Below are 14,365 nucleotides of genomic sequence, written 5' to 3'. Positions count from 1 at the left end.
TGTGATATCTATATTATACTATTTTTACCAATAAATTTAAGTTAAATTTGTGATATTTACTTAGCACTTATATCATAATTGTATTATAAATTACTCCCTCTAATTTAGTTGTCCAATTTCCTTAATTGGCAAAATCTTTTTAGTTGTCCTATTTCTATTTTTGTCAATCTTTTTTATCTAAATATCCTTAGTTCACACAAATAATTACGAATATACCCTCATATACCATACTTACCCAACTACCCTTCACTACTTACGCTTTTTAATGAACCCCACACCATCCTTAATAACCGTGCCCAAGCAAATGAGACATCTAAATTGGTTCAGAGGGAGTATTAAAGAAGCCAGGGTTAAAAATACAATAGACCAAGTGTTTGGATCAGGGAATCGAGCCTCCTCAGCTTGTGGTTTGCGTTTGTTTTTTTTTTTTTTTTAAAGAACCAAATAATTCATTATAAAAACATCATCCGACATCTACAATAGAGTAATAATCGAACAAATACATAATAATTTTAATCAAATTAAATTCATGATAAAAAAACGATTTTAAGTATGTTATTTGAGGGAAAATATACATCTTATTTGAAAGGAAAAAAAAAATATATTATCATTATTATAACTGGTGTATTCTTTTAGTTTGGAGAGGAAAAAAAAAGGGCAACCGAAGTGCAAAGAGATCAAAAAAAAAAAATAAATAAATAAAAATATAAGGCATAAACCCTAGCATTTTAAGGAAACTAGTTGGTATTTTTGATTGAAAAAGCCTCTCAATTTCTTAGAGCTTATTCACCGTCTTTCTTTTGATTCTCAATCTCAAACCATTTTACTTCCTCCGTCTTTCTTCAATTTCTATCGCCGCCACCACAGCGTTTTGTGTTGTTCTTCCTCCTGCTACTCAGTATCCATCATTCCATGTCAGTCTTTTTCTCTAAACCCTAAATCTTCAGTTTTTTAAACATACACATGAAGTATATATATATATATGTATATATCTAATCCGTTGATTTTTCTTTGTTCGTCTGGTGTGTTAGAATTGCGATTGTGCGTTTAATTCCGTTTATAGCGAATTATCCGAGTTTTTGATTTGATTGTTCATTTATTCAGTATTTGCATTACGTATGTTGTAAAATTGAGACCATTCGAAGTCTATGATTTATGTTCTTTTAAAAATTGTTAATTGAAGCGTAAAAATTAATTTGGATGAATATGGTGCGACAAAGGCGCTGGTGTAAATCGATTCGAACCCAGTTTATATTGAGTGTGTTATTGTTATTATGATTTTAAATGATTACTTTGCTGGAAAAGTTTTAGACTTTTCCTCTCCGGTCACCACTCGTCACAAACTCCACCGTTCACTTCTCTCACTGGGTACAACCGTACTGGGTGATGTTGGCTGTTTATTTTTTATTGAATTTGTTTCAATTTGTTTTTGATTGCATCGATTTCTTTGAGTTTCAATGACGTATTTCCATTTTCTAATGTAGTAAGACTATAATGGTGAGTTTTGATTTGATTTGATACGATTAAATTGTGTTGGGTAAATTAATTGCATCAACAATTTGAAACATTAGGTATGCATTTTCATTTTCTGATTTGATTAAAACCGTAACTATGCATAGTATTTGGGTATAATGATACTGCTGCCATCTGTTTGTCAACACCTGTTGAAATAAAACTGGAATATTATTGGCAGGAACTGCCTCTGGTTTGTTATTTTTTGTGCTCTCTGTTGCTGTTTGTCCAATTATTATGCTTCCAGTCGCCATGGATGCTTATCTCTACACTCTGAAACCTGTCTTCTAATATCTGCTTCTCCTATGTGTTGTCAACTGTAACTTTACTTTGAAGGCGTATTGTCTTTTTGATGTTTCATAGATTCTTAATATTGTTTTCGCAGATGGTATGTTTTAGTCTTTTTTTTTCTTTGATTGGTGATTTAGTTTGTCTAGCAATAAAATCATGTAATATTCTGAATGTTTTACTGATGAGGAGATTATAAGTTTTGTTTTGACGTGGCCTAGTTTTTTTCAGTTTAGAAAGTCGTATAATTATTTCGAAAGATTGTGTGCGAAAATACTTGAGTTTGTGACTTTAGGATCAATTATTTGGCTATCTGATTTTCTAAAAATGGTTTTTTGCTATCTGTAGTTTACTGGTTGTGCCAAGTTAAAGACTTACTTTTTTGGTGGCTCTGCTTTGCTTTGATATTGGGGCCATTATTAAGAAATGATGGCCCAGCAAGTGAGTAATGTTTTATGTATATTGTACACACAAGAACTTGTAGATGGAAAGCCTGTCTATGTTTCGTCAAATGGTCTCCCTATCAAGGAGTCAAGGTTTGAACCTGCTGGCCATGCTTTCCATGTTGCTGCTCTCCGGCTTACTGGGTACTCTGAAGAGGATTCAGACAGGGATGATCAGAGTGTATCAAGTGATAAAGAACAGACTTATGCTCCTTCTTTTGATTCTTATAGTGGTAAGAGTAAGAAGAAATCTGCAGCTGATGGTAAGCAGCAAGATCATTATGCATTACTGGGTTTGGCACATTTGAGATATCTTGCGACTGAGGACCAAATAAAGAAAAGTTACCGTGATGTTGCTTTAAAGTATCATCCTGACAAACAAGCTGCACTACTCCTGGCAGAAAAGAGTGAAGCTGCAAAGCAAGTCAAGAAAGAAGAAATTGAAAACCATTTCAAGGCCATTCAAGAAGCTTATGAACTGTTAATTGACCCTCAGCGACGAAGAATTTATGATTCAACTGATGAATTTGATGACGAGATCCCTACAGACTGCGCACCGCAGAACTTTTTCAAAGTTTTCGGTCCTGCTTTTATGAGGAATAGTCGTTGGTCTGTTACCCAACCTGCGCCTTCATTGGGAGATGATGACACTCCTTTAGATGAGGTTGATAGATTCTATAATTTTTGGTATTCCTTCAAAAGCTGGAGAGAATTTCCACATGCAGATGAATTTGACCTTGAGCAAGCAGAATCTCGTGATCACAAGAGATGGATGGAACGACAGAATGCAAAGCTTAGTGAGAAAGCCAGAAAAGAAGAGTACGTCCGCATACGTACTCTTATTGACAATGCCTATAAAAGAGATCCCAGGATTGTAAGGAGGAAGGAATTGGAGAAAGCTGAAAAGCAACGGAAGAAACAAGCGAAATTCTTGGCTAAGAAGCTGCAAGAGGAAGAAGCTGCTAGAGCTGCTGAAGAGGAGAAGCGTAAGAAAGAAGAGGAAGAAAAAAAAGCTGCTGAAGTTGCTTTGCTTAACAAGAAGGCTAAAGAGAAGGAGAAGAAACTCTTACGCAAAGAACGGAGTCGTCTTCGGTCACTTACTGCTGAAGTTGCATCTAAGCATGAGTTTGACATATCTGGGGATGATATAGAAACACTTTGTATGTCACTTGACATGGAGCGACTCAAGAATCTGTGTGACAAGATAGAGGGGAAAGATAAAGAAGAACAAGATAAACTTCTCAAAGACTCTTTACATGGTCGAGTTAACTCAGAACCTGGGCATAAAGCTGAGGAGAAGAATTCTCAGCAAAGTGGAGCAGTAAAATCTAATGGAAACATGACATTGAATGGCCACAAAAAGAAAGAGAAACCTTGGGGTAGGGAAGAAATTGACTTGTTGAGAAAAGGTATGCAGAAATTTCCAAAAGGGACATCACGTAGGTGGGAGGTTATATCTGAGTATATAGGGACCGGAAGATCGGTTGAAGAGATTCTGAAAGCAACAAAAACTGTTCTTCTCCAGAAACCAGATGGTTCTAAGGCATTTGATTCATTCCTCGAAAAAAGGAAACCAGCTGCATTTATTGTGTCACCAATTAGTACAAGAGAAGAAGTTCTAGGTGTTCTAACTGGGAATGGTCCTGATGTTTGTTCAACGAGTACAGCAGATTTTACGAATGTTTCGTCGAGCTCCATCAGCCACGAAGAATCAGCAAGTGCAACCACAGATAGCCCTGATGCTTCAATGTCTGATCAGGATGTGTGGTCTCCTGTTCAAGAAAGAGCTCTTGTTCAGGCTCTAAAAACCTTTCCCAAGGAAACACCTCAGCGTTGGGAGCGTGTTGCGGCAGCTGTCCCAGGAAAAACTGTGAACCAATGCAAGAAGAAATTTACTTCACTCAAGGAGATTTTGCGAAACAAGAAAAATGCTAGTTAGAAGAGATTAGAGTGCAATGCAGCATCTTGATACGAATTTTGATCCAGATTTTGACTCGTGTGATTGGTTTTGGCGGTTGGATATTATTGTCAGGCTTATCTATCTGTTTAACTCACAGGTCTTATTATACACTTATGCTTTCATTTCAAAAGTTGCCACCAGATTGGTTCATAACAGTTACTATAGTAGGTTGGGCTCCCAGGAAGTACATGACATATTGTGATCCTAGTGAAATTTTTGACAGTGTATGGGCTTCTCTTCATCTTTATGTAGCAGCTACTGCCTACTACTAGGTCATAGCTCAAGGGGATGCAAATTGTATTCTGTCATTTTGGGTTCTAGGGCCTAACTTCTATTGTTTTTTATTATTTTCCTATACATGATGATTATTATTCTATTGATCAATGTATATGGAGGCATATTCTTCTATTTTGCTTTCTATTAATATATGGGTTATGGAATAGTCATCGTATTCATATCTAATCGTATCATACACTATAATAAAAGAGTTTATTAACAAATACCATGTTTACAATTACAACCCTTTGCCAAATGTGTGGCATTCTTTGTTACAATAATTATTTCGTATCTACACTTAAAAAATCATACAATCATCATTCAATATAACAAGAGTTGTTAATTCATAAATTTCATGTTTACAATGCTTTCTCTAATGGTGTAATATTATAGGCCTTGTACTGATTATGTGACATTTTCTGTTATAGCAATAGCAATTATATATTTAATATCTGCACAATTATATTTCAAATCGTCTCGTTATAGTAATGGTAGAGGCACAACAAAGAAAAGATAATTCTGTCGATCATAAAATAAAACACCGCTAAGTTTGTTGTAGCATCATAAGCATCTTGCTCACCGTTATATGGACAATTTAGAGATATTCAGCCGATCTCAATCATTTAGGATTAAGGCTTTGATACTGTTATAGACTTATAGTTGTTATTACCCTTAAAATTGAACACATGTCCCATTTTTTTAAGTGATAATTGACCGTGAATTCTTTTTTAATAAGACAAAGCACTAATTTACTAAATTACTAGGTGATTGTCCGTACTAAGCACAAGTTATTTAACTCTTTATTATATTTAACATATACTTTTACATAAATAATTAAATAATATCAAAAAAATGAAAAAAAAAATATTATTGGTATGCAATTTGAAATAGATTTGTATACCATAATACATTACGACAAAAAATAAAGTTAAACAATCTATAAATTTAAAGAAATGGATACCTTTATAACTTTTATCAACTGCTCCCTCTATTTTTAAATGTTCTTCTCATTCACTTTTTTTTGCAGATCCCAATATAAACTTTAAAAACAAACAATTATAATTGAGTTTTTTTTTTTTGAGCGATAGTTGTAAGGTTTTAAAAATTAGGGATATTATCAATGGTACCCCTGTACTATAGCAAAATATCAATGGTACCCCAGTTAATTTCAATGGGACCCCCCAAGTATATGTTAATTACAACCGTGACACTATTAATGATTTTTCCGTTAAATTTTGATTTTAACCTAACCATGGTTAGTTTCTTCCTCTTCCTGCTTTCCTTTTATGGCTGCTTCATTCTTTCTCTGTGATCCTTCTTCTCCAATCAACATAAGAGTCTCCTTCTCTTGAGTGAGTTTTCTTTTCCTTCGCTTCTGAATCTCTCAATTGCAACAACTAAGGAGACAGGAACCAAATCTTGATCTTAATAAATAGATATTCTTCAAATCCTTCAAAATTTTCGATTTTTTCTAATTTGGGTTGATCTTTTCAAATTTTCTCCTCTTCATTTTAGGGTTCGTCTGAGTTTTCATTATCACATCACATCATATTGTTCATTGTTGAAAAAGAATAAATCCTTTTTGAAAATCAATTCGACTTCAACAATTTTTATCGTCGATTCATTCTTATGGTTTAATTACTTCTGGGGATTAAACATTGATGCAGTGGAATTACTTTTATCTGCAATCAAACCTGTCTAATCTTTACCTTTTTAATAATTATTTTACTTTGGGATTGATGGTAATCAATTGACATCGTAAAATTTGTTAATTTTGGTTTGGTATAGAATTATGAGTGATGACTATCAATTTGTGATTGGTTTTTAAAGAGCATCTTATAAAATAAGGAAGAAATAAGAAAATTTAATGTTCTTGATTCAGTAGGCCAGGGAACATAGAGTTGGAATTAAATTTAGGATTGGCTTTGATTTCATAAAGTTGATTCAGACATTGTTAAGCTTTAGCTTATAGATTTTTAGCTCAGCTCTTAAGATTTGATTTTGTTGCTTCTACTGGCTGATAATTGTATCTGCTAAGTCAATGAGTTCAACTGTTTCGACATCTCAAGGGTTTGTTCCATCGTCAAGGTTTGGTGCCTATCAATTCTCAAACTCTGGAACTTCTGGTCCTTTTGATAAGGTGGAGCCGCCTAATTCCTCTTTTCTGCATATTCGGGTTGATCATTGTCGGGCTTGAGATGAAGCAGCCATGGAAGGAAAGCAGGAAGAGGAAAGGGAAACGGGAAGAAGAAGAAACTAACCTTGGTTAGGTTAAAATCAAAATTTAACGGAAAAATCATTAATAGTGTGACGGTTGTAATTAGCATATACCTGGGGGTACCATTGATATTAACTGGGGTACCATTGATATTTTGCTATAGTACAGGGGTAACATTGATAATTATCTCTAAAAATTATAAAGTTGATATTTAAAAAGTTTACATTAAGACTAATCTAACAAAATTCTACATAAATATATTTTTTCTTATTGATCGATGAGAAATCGTAATTAAAGTTTAATACTAAATTTCAGAAGAACAATGAAAACAAAGAGTATAAATATTGAAACACCTTTTTACTATATCAATCAAGAAAAACATACAAGAAATCGTCGCTCATTATTTAGTACCGCGAAGTCGATTATTAGGAGTATTCTTTAACAATACTCATAAGTGCACTAGCTAGTAACCCAAAATCAATAATTTTAATAAACAAGAAGTCATCAATTGCTAAATATACGCAAGTGATGAAACACTTCACAAATGTTGTTATATCCTGCAACCAGACAAGTATACAATTATCAAAAAAGAATAATGAAAATTGAAGAAAATTTTTAATCTTGCTAAGTGTCATCCACTACAAAAAACAAGATAAATAAAAAATAGTGGGCTTTCCAAAATTAGGGCCTTGAGCTTGATGAAGAACCAGGCATGATCATGCTTACACGAAATCAATAAGGCCGTGCGATTAGGACACTGAACATCAAGATCTTCCTTCTATATCAGCCTTTGCGATAGCTTCTCTCTCTTTCTCTCTTTTGGTAGCAAACGTCTCTGCGACTAATAAAGGGAAAGCGATGGTAGCATCACAATGTACCTAGAATGCAGATAACGGTATAATTAGAGCACAAAACGAAGAGGCTTGCACCTAGTTAGCCATTTTAACAAAACTCTTTCAAGAATGACTTGGATAACATTTATGTTACACCATACCCGACATTCAGTTCCTATTCGTGACACTCATATCAACATTAGTCCCGATAAATATACCCAATTTTCTTTCTTTAACTACATCTAAAAGTCCCCTGGTTCGCTCCACAGCAAAGCACTATCATCTACCATGAACTCTATTGCAAAGATTCACAAGGACATGAATGCAACTTTGAAGTCCAATCTGAACACGGAAATTTCAAATTTCATGTCAAGATTTACATCCAATCAGTAATCACCAACTAAAGGTTCGTACATCCAATCAGTAATAACCCAACATGAGAAACGAGCAACTCAGATTGTAAGTTGTACACGGAGAAAACTAATGGGCACAATGGGAGTATATTATTTCAAAGCAAGCAGTTCTTCTGTTGCATTCACCAAACCAAAGATTTCAGCAGTATTAAATAATCGAGTAGTTGTGACGATGAAAATCAGAATCTCAAAACAATGCTAGATTGTTTATTGAATATACAAAAAGACATACAAGAGAGATCAAACATTTGCCGAATCTGTTATTGGCTGTAAGTGGATTAGCGTATTGAGAAAATATTAAGGCTACAATCATGATGGGGATTTTAGAAGTGCCACTACCATGGAGAAGCAGGGGTATGGGGATGGAGCAATACAAATGTGATGATGGTTAGATAAGAAGGATGAATAACTAATATTAAGAGAAAAACTATATTAATCAATACGGGAATTGTAAGTGTAATTTAGTCATTTTTGGAATTAGTGTTGTCAAAATGGCTAGTAGAACATCATGAAGCAAAGCGATGAAAGTACCACTTGATAAAAAAAGAAGCTGAAAGTTAGGTTGTACGAACCTTAACGGTTTTAGCAGAACCTCGAATTTTCCCCCAGGATATAGCCTCATCAGGACGAGCACCAGAATCACTACCATCAAACTCCTGGGCAGTATTAATGAATACTGCATAATCAGCCCCATTACGCATCATATTTGCATTGCAAATGTGGTGCTTTGGCAATCCTCCACCAAGAATTATCATGCCAGTCTTCCTAGGAGTCGCATGAACAGCCTCCCCATTCATAGCTCGGATATCTGCTCACAACACAAGTTTTTTTTTTTTTTTTTTTTTTTTTTTTTTTTTTGTCACTATGTAAACTGACAATTCTTATATAATATTACAAATTAGATATACCTTGAATAATGTCGATAATTAAACCAGGATTTCGAAATGAATGAAAATACAACATGTCTCCGAGAGATCCGTCTGTTAAACCCGGGCAGAATACTGGAATATCATTCTGAAATTTCACAAATAAATTGAAAGCTGAATCAGTTGTATTCTATGAATGGAACCAAAGACATAATATGTCAAGTAAATGCTAATCTACTACTATCTACCAACCACCATCGTGCTAATTCTTTTTCAAGTATGAAATGAAACAGGTAGGCCTGATCAAAGATCCTATCTCAAGACCTATACAACATTTTAATATTCCGTTACTCCAATGCTATCAAGCGGCTCCCATCTAGGGTGGGGTTTGAGGAGGTCAGATGCATGCAACCTTACCAGTGATAAAACAAAGTAAGAGGTTTTCCATTGACCATTGGTAGCAAACATTTTGTGTATCTATTATAATCCAAATCTTAAGAACCATAAATCTTCGGCCCCATCTTTGGCCCCATCGAAACAAGTGAAATTATCTCAATACCTATGATAATGATAATAATAAACCCAGACTCCAGATGGCAAGGAAACCTAAAGCCAAGTGTCTTAAGTATACTTCAATCCCATGACCTTGAAAACACCAGGTTAAGACAAGCTTGATTTTGAAGAAGATAGAACTAGCTAAAATGGCTACTTACAAAAAGTTAAATAAGCAGGCAATTTACAAAATAAACATAAGATGGCAAATAAAAAAAATTAAAAAGCTTTGTTGAGTTTGTATAGAAATATAGTGATTCACCAATGGAAGTTATCTAGAGACCTAACACCGATCTTGAATCTAGATCTTACTATATGCAAACTCTATTATAATTACTGTTTTTAAAAAAATACTTAATTCCCTTGATTAACAAGAACATAAATAAGCAATATTTGTGAACAATATGGAGAAAGAAGGGATTAAACATGAAAATGCAGTATGTATCAGTTGTGAGCTGCCATGCAAGCTTCAAAAAACATGGTAATAGTGTGAATTAAAATGCACAAAATGGCATGGCGCCCTTCTCGCATAACCACAGAAGTTACCCATAACTCTACAAGGAAAATAATGAACACACCTTTTTTAAGGATCTACATCTCACATCAAACTCTAAATTTGCAAATCTCTCACCTTGTAGGCCCAATAAAGGTATGAACTCTCATCATTTATTTCTTTTCCCAAACGAGCAATCACTTTGGATGGTGTCCATATGATCTTCTGCAAACATAAACATAAACACTAATAAGAGAAATGAAATGAAAAAGAAGGATGGAAGCCTACATTTATGTCAAAGATAAAATCTGTAACTGATTAAATTTACATTTCTGAAGTAACATTTTATCAATAGTTAAAATATTAGACCACTAAAAAAATAGTGGAATCACCTCTGTAGTTTGCTCTTCCAACATTTTATCAAAAATGGGAATGATCCAATCCTCAAATTTGCAGTAGTTCTCATTTGGAACCAATAAATTACCAATACGATTCAATCCTTTGGAGCGCAACTGAGCTCCAGGTAAAGAAAAATCACCTTTGAATGTAGGAGCCAGGCATTTAACAAGATCCTCTTCTACACCACCAGCAGTTGTTACAACAACATCAACCTGAGGATGTGCAAATAAAAAATATTGAGTGCAAATATTATGTTTGTTAAAGCGCAAGAGAAAAGAAAATAAACAAATTCTTGTCTGTATACATGGTCACGACGACATTAAAGAGACAAATAATTGATGTAATCCCAACTATCAAAAGACAAATAATTCTGCAGTAGCTACAATCCAATGACCACCTACACTGCAATATGAAATAACACCCAAACGGTCAAACAATTAAGAGTGAGAGTGTGAAAACTGATTTCCTTTTACTACAGTAATGTTATCCATTCATTCCAAAAAAAGGTTTTATAGAATTTCTCTCAACTGCTTTCCTTTTAGACAGAGTAGATAAGTTTTTCACCAAATAAATAACCTGAACACTAAATGACCACTAATACTGAAATTCTGAAATAACATCCAAACAGTCAAAACAATTATTCGGAAGGGTGTCATGTCATTGCAACGAACATCATCGTGCAAACAAGTGATCTGCTAAGCACTACCTCCCAGCCTTTTTCTATTTTCCTCTTTAAAGTAAAGACAGACTATGTCAAGCATTGAATCATATTATTCACATAAAAAGCAAAACCTATAACAAGTTAATCAGAAGATTGTTTAAAAATTTCATCTCACCATATGATGCTGAACCAGATATCGAATAGTTTCACGAACACCGGAAGAGGTTAGATTTGAGGTAAAACCTAAGAACACTTTGCATCTTACAGATTCCCTAAACACAGGATCTTTCTCTTCCTCACTGCAATCTTCAGTAATTATCTCGTTTGCCAGTCGCCAATTTAGCTAAAACCACACATCATTCAAATGATTACCAGCAAATGATCAGAACAGCACATGAAAGATAAAAGTATACTTCAATTTGAAAATCAAGCTAACCATTTCATTTACAACATCAATAGCTTCTCCGAGATTAGATGCTTGAAAACCTGTAGAGATAAATGATTTCAAAAGCTTGGGATAGTTTACTCCTTGATTAAAGTCATAACCCTCAATCTTAATGCATTTTCCTTCGAGGGTTTCTGACTCTTTGAACACTACAGAGCGAACTGATGCCATAATATCATTCTCCATTTTGGTACTCCTAAATCCTACTGTAGAAATTATACAAATCAATTTCTCCTCATTAGATGTAACATCCTTCAACCAAGCACATCAACTAAAAAGCAAAAATCACCCATTTTATATTTATTTTATTAATAAAATGACCCCCTTTGAAACCTACAGCTGTGAGTCATATTAAAGAACAGGAAAAGAATAAAATGGGGGGCTAAAAAATCCAAGAAAATAAGAATAAGAATAAGAATAGAATCAACAAGAATGCACAAGGTGCTCAATTAGAAGACTCTGATTGTAAGGGCATTTAATTTATGAAAAATGTTAAAATACCAAAAAAACGACTTTTTGTAAAAAAAAACCATCAATAACAATTTTTTTTTTGTCAAAAACTAACTACAAAATTGGCTTTTTGACGGAATTTTGATGGAAACTACCAAGAACAAAGTTTTTTGGTTAGAAACTACCTAAAAAATATGAAATCCACCTTGTAGATATTCCAGGAAAGTTAGTAGTAAATCAAACAATCCGAATAAAAAAATCTGAAAATTACATCCATAAAAAACCTACTTCCAATTCAACAACTAAAATACTTTATAACTCCATCTTGCATCAATTTCTGAAATTAGAATAACCAAAATATAGCCTTTTTTATAGGTGAGCTACAACAAACTATAACCTATATAAGAAAATTGATACAAATGAAAAGTACAAGAATATGTATAAGAAGCTAAAAATGAAAATAAAATACAATAATCAATAAGATTTTCAATAACATGTGATAAGGTTCTTATGTATGCTCTCATTTATCATGTGCTTTATTTTGCTATAATCCAAATTTCATATTCTTATTTAGCCCAATTAGTATATATATATATATATATATATATATATATATATATATATATATATATGTATATATATATATATACACAAAGCCCATATCAATAATTGTGCTGAATAAGAATATAAAATTTGGATTATAGATAAAAAAAAGTACATCATAAATGAGAGCATACATAAGAACCTTATCACATGTTATTGAAAATCTTATTGATTATTGTGTTTTATTTTCATTTTTAGCTTCTTATACATAATCTTGTACTTTTTATTTTTATCAATTTTCTTATATATATATATATATATATATATATATATATATATATATATATATATATATATATATATGCTCTTGATATTATTACGATGACTGGCCTTTTAAGACCCAAGCCTGCGTGGTTTCCTATTGTGCAAAATCACCATCATCTACAAGCGACTTTCTTAGTAATCCAGAGAGCTATTGTTGCCTTGTGGGACGTCTTATTCATTTGTCTTTTACTCGTCCGAATTTGGCATATGCAATTCATATCTTAGCTCAATTCATGCACTAACCTCATCAAGAGCTTTGGGATGCAGCACTTCGTGTCGTTCGTGGTATTTTTTTCCGTATTGATGGTGATTTATCGTTATTTAGGTGGTGTGACTCAGATTGGGCTAGTTGTCCATTGACTACACGCTCTGTCACTAGTCGGCTTGAGTTTCTTGGTAATTCCCTCATGTCTTGGAAAACCAAGAAACAACATATTGTTTCTCATTCTTAGGCAAGAGTACATGTCTATGGCCACCATTACTTCTGAATTAAAGTGGCTCAAAGCTTTACTTTAGAGTTTAGGGGTAAATCACTGCACATAAATGCCATTATTTTGTGATGTGTGCACTTTCACATTTCACAAAATGTCGTCTTTCATGAGCGAACAAACCATATTAAAGTTGATTGCACTATGTTCGCGATGCTATAAAGGATGGCACTATTGTTACTAGTCATATTTCGTGATCATCTTGCTAATATTTTTACAAAAGCACTAGGGAAGAGCAAATTTTTGTACCTCCTTTGCAAATTTGATATTTCTATGATCCTCATGCTCCGACTTGAGGGGGTGACACGGTTCTTATGTATGCTCTAATTTCTCATGTACTATATTGCCATTGTGCATATTTTATATTCTTATTCAAGTTTCAACCCAATTATTAACATGGGCTTTAGGCTAGATTTTCTCATATAACTTTCAAGAAATACACAGAAAACCTATTTCCTTACTTTCCTATCAAAATGAGATAAAAAAAATAGTCATTCAACACACTTCAATCACCAAGTAACAAAACAATTACGCATAAAAATCAAGTAATACTCACACTAAATCCTTTAGTTAAAGTACTTAGCAAGCTTGATGTAGGAAACAGTAATATGAAAAATTCCAGGATCATTCCAATCTTTTAGAACTGAATTACTACAAATTAATTTGATTAATTTCAGCATTAAGATTGAATGAAATTAAATTGCAAAGAAATAAGAAAAAAATAACCTTAAAGAAGAGAAATGGTCCAATTAATGATGGAGATTGGAGAGAAGAGCAGAGCTGGTGCGGCAGACGGCAGGTGGACGCCCAACGATGGAGCCGTGGTGGTCAGGTAGTGCCGGTCACAGGAGATAGCACGGCAGGCGGCGGCTGTAGTAGGGCCTCAATGGCAGGCGCCTAGGGCACACACTGACACAGTAGTGTCCTTCTCTTCTTCCACTTGGATACCCCAAATACCCAAAATAAAACCCTAAATCCAATAATTAAACACTTAACCTACTAAGAATAATTTTTGAAGTGAAAATTTTGGGGCAAAAAAAATGGAGTTTGAAGAAGAAATTAGATGAACTGGCGGACTGGTAATGCGAGTGTTTCGAAGAGCCGACGACAGGCGTATTTGAAAGATGACAACCAAATTGGTGAACACAAACTGCCGTGGAAGACCATTTCTAGTTGAATTGGTCCATTATATATTTTTTAA

At 33.8% G+C, this 14,365-nt stretch overlaps 2 protein-coding genes across 5 annotated transcripts; one reads left to right on the top strand and one right to left on the bottom strand.

Moving 5' to 3' along the window:
• The first annotated feature begins 733 nt into the window (after positions 1 to 733).
• Positions 734 to 4,696, top strand: LOC130815194 (uncharacterized). The gene is made up of 2 exons (XM_057681576.1): positions 734 to 914; positions 2,149 to 4,696. The coding sequence occupies exon 2, from the start codon at positions 2,227 to 2,229 to the stop codon at positions 4,180 to 4,182; it is 1,956 nt and encodes a 651-aa protein (XP_057537559.1). The 5' UTR covers positions 734 to 914; positions 2,149 to 2,226; the 3' UTR covers positions 4,183 to 4,696.
• A 2,468-nt stretch (positions 4,697 to 7,164) lies between these two features.
• LOC130815155 (deoxyhypusine synthase) lies at positions 7,165 to 14,313 on the bottom strand. 4 transcript variants are annotated; one of them, XM_057681523.1, is made up of 9 exons: positions 13,891 to 14,313; positions 11,351 to 11,565; positions 11,090 to 11,257; positions 10,247 to 10,465; positions 9,993 to 10,079; positions 8,852 to 8,957; positions 8,516 to 8,751; positions 7,424 to 7,575; positions 7,165 to 7,254 (listed from the first exon to the last, which is right to left on the bottom strand). In XM_057681523.1, exons 2-8 carry the CDS (start codon positions 11,543 to 11,545, stop codon positions 7,462 to 7,464), a joined length of 1,125 nt encoding a protein of 374 aa, XP_057537506.1. In that variant the 5' UTR covers positions 11,546 to 11,565; positions 13,891 to 14,313; the 3' UTR covers positions 7,165 to 7,254; positions 7,424 to 7,461. The 4 variants fall into 4 exon arrangements, with proteins under 4 accessions (XP_057537506.1, XP_057537504.1, XP_057537507.1 ...); XM_057681521.1 differs by having other exon boundaries at positions 7,165 to 7,575; XM_057681524.1 differs by having other exon boundaries at positions 7,165 to 7,575; positions 11,351 to 11,562.
• Between the last annotated feature and the right edge of the window lie 52 nt (positions 14,314 to 14,365).

The sequence above is a fragment of the Amaranthus tricolor genome, chromosome 6 (genome assembly GCF_026212465.1).
Source record: "Amaranthus tricolor cultivar Red isolate AtriRed21 chromosome 6, ASM2621246v1, whole genome shotgun sequence".
NCBI classification, from domain to species: Eukaryota; Viridiplantae; Streptophyta; class Magnoliopsida; order Caryophyllales; family Amaranthaceae; genus Amaranthus; species Amaranthus tricolor.
Note: the sequence above shows the minus strand (reverse complement) of the source record. Positions and strands in the feature narration are given on the sequence as shown.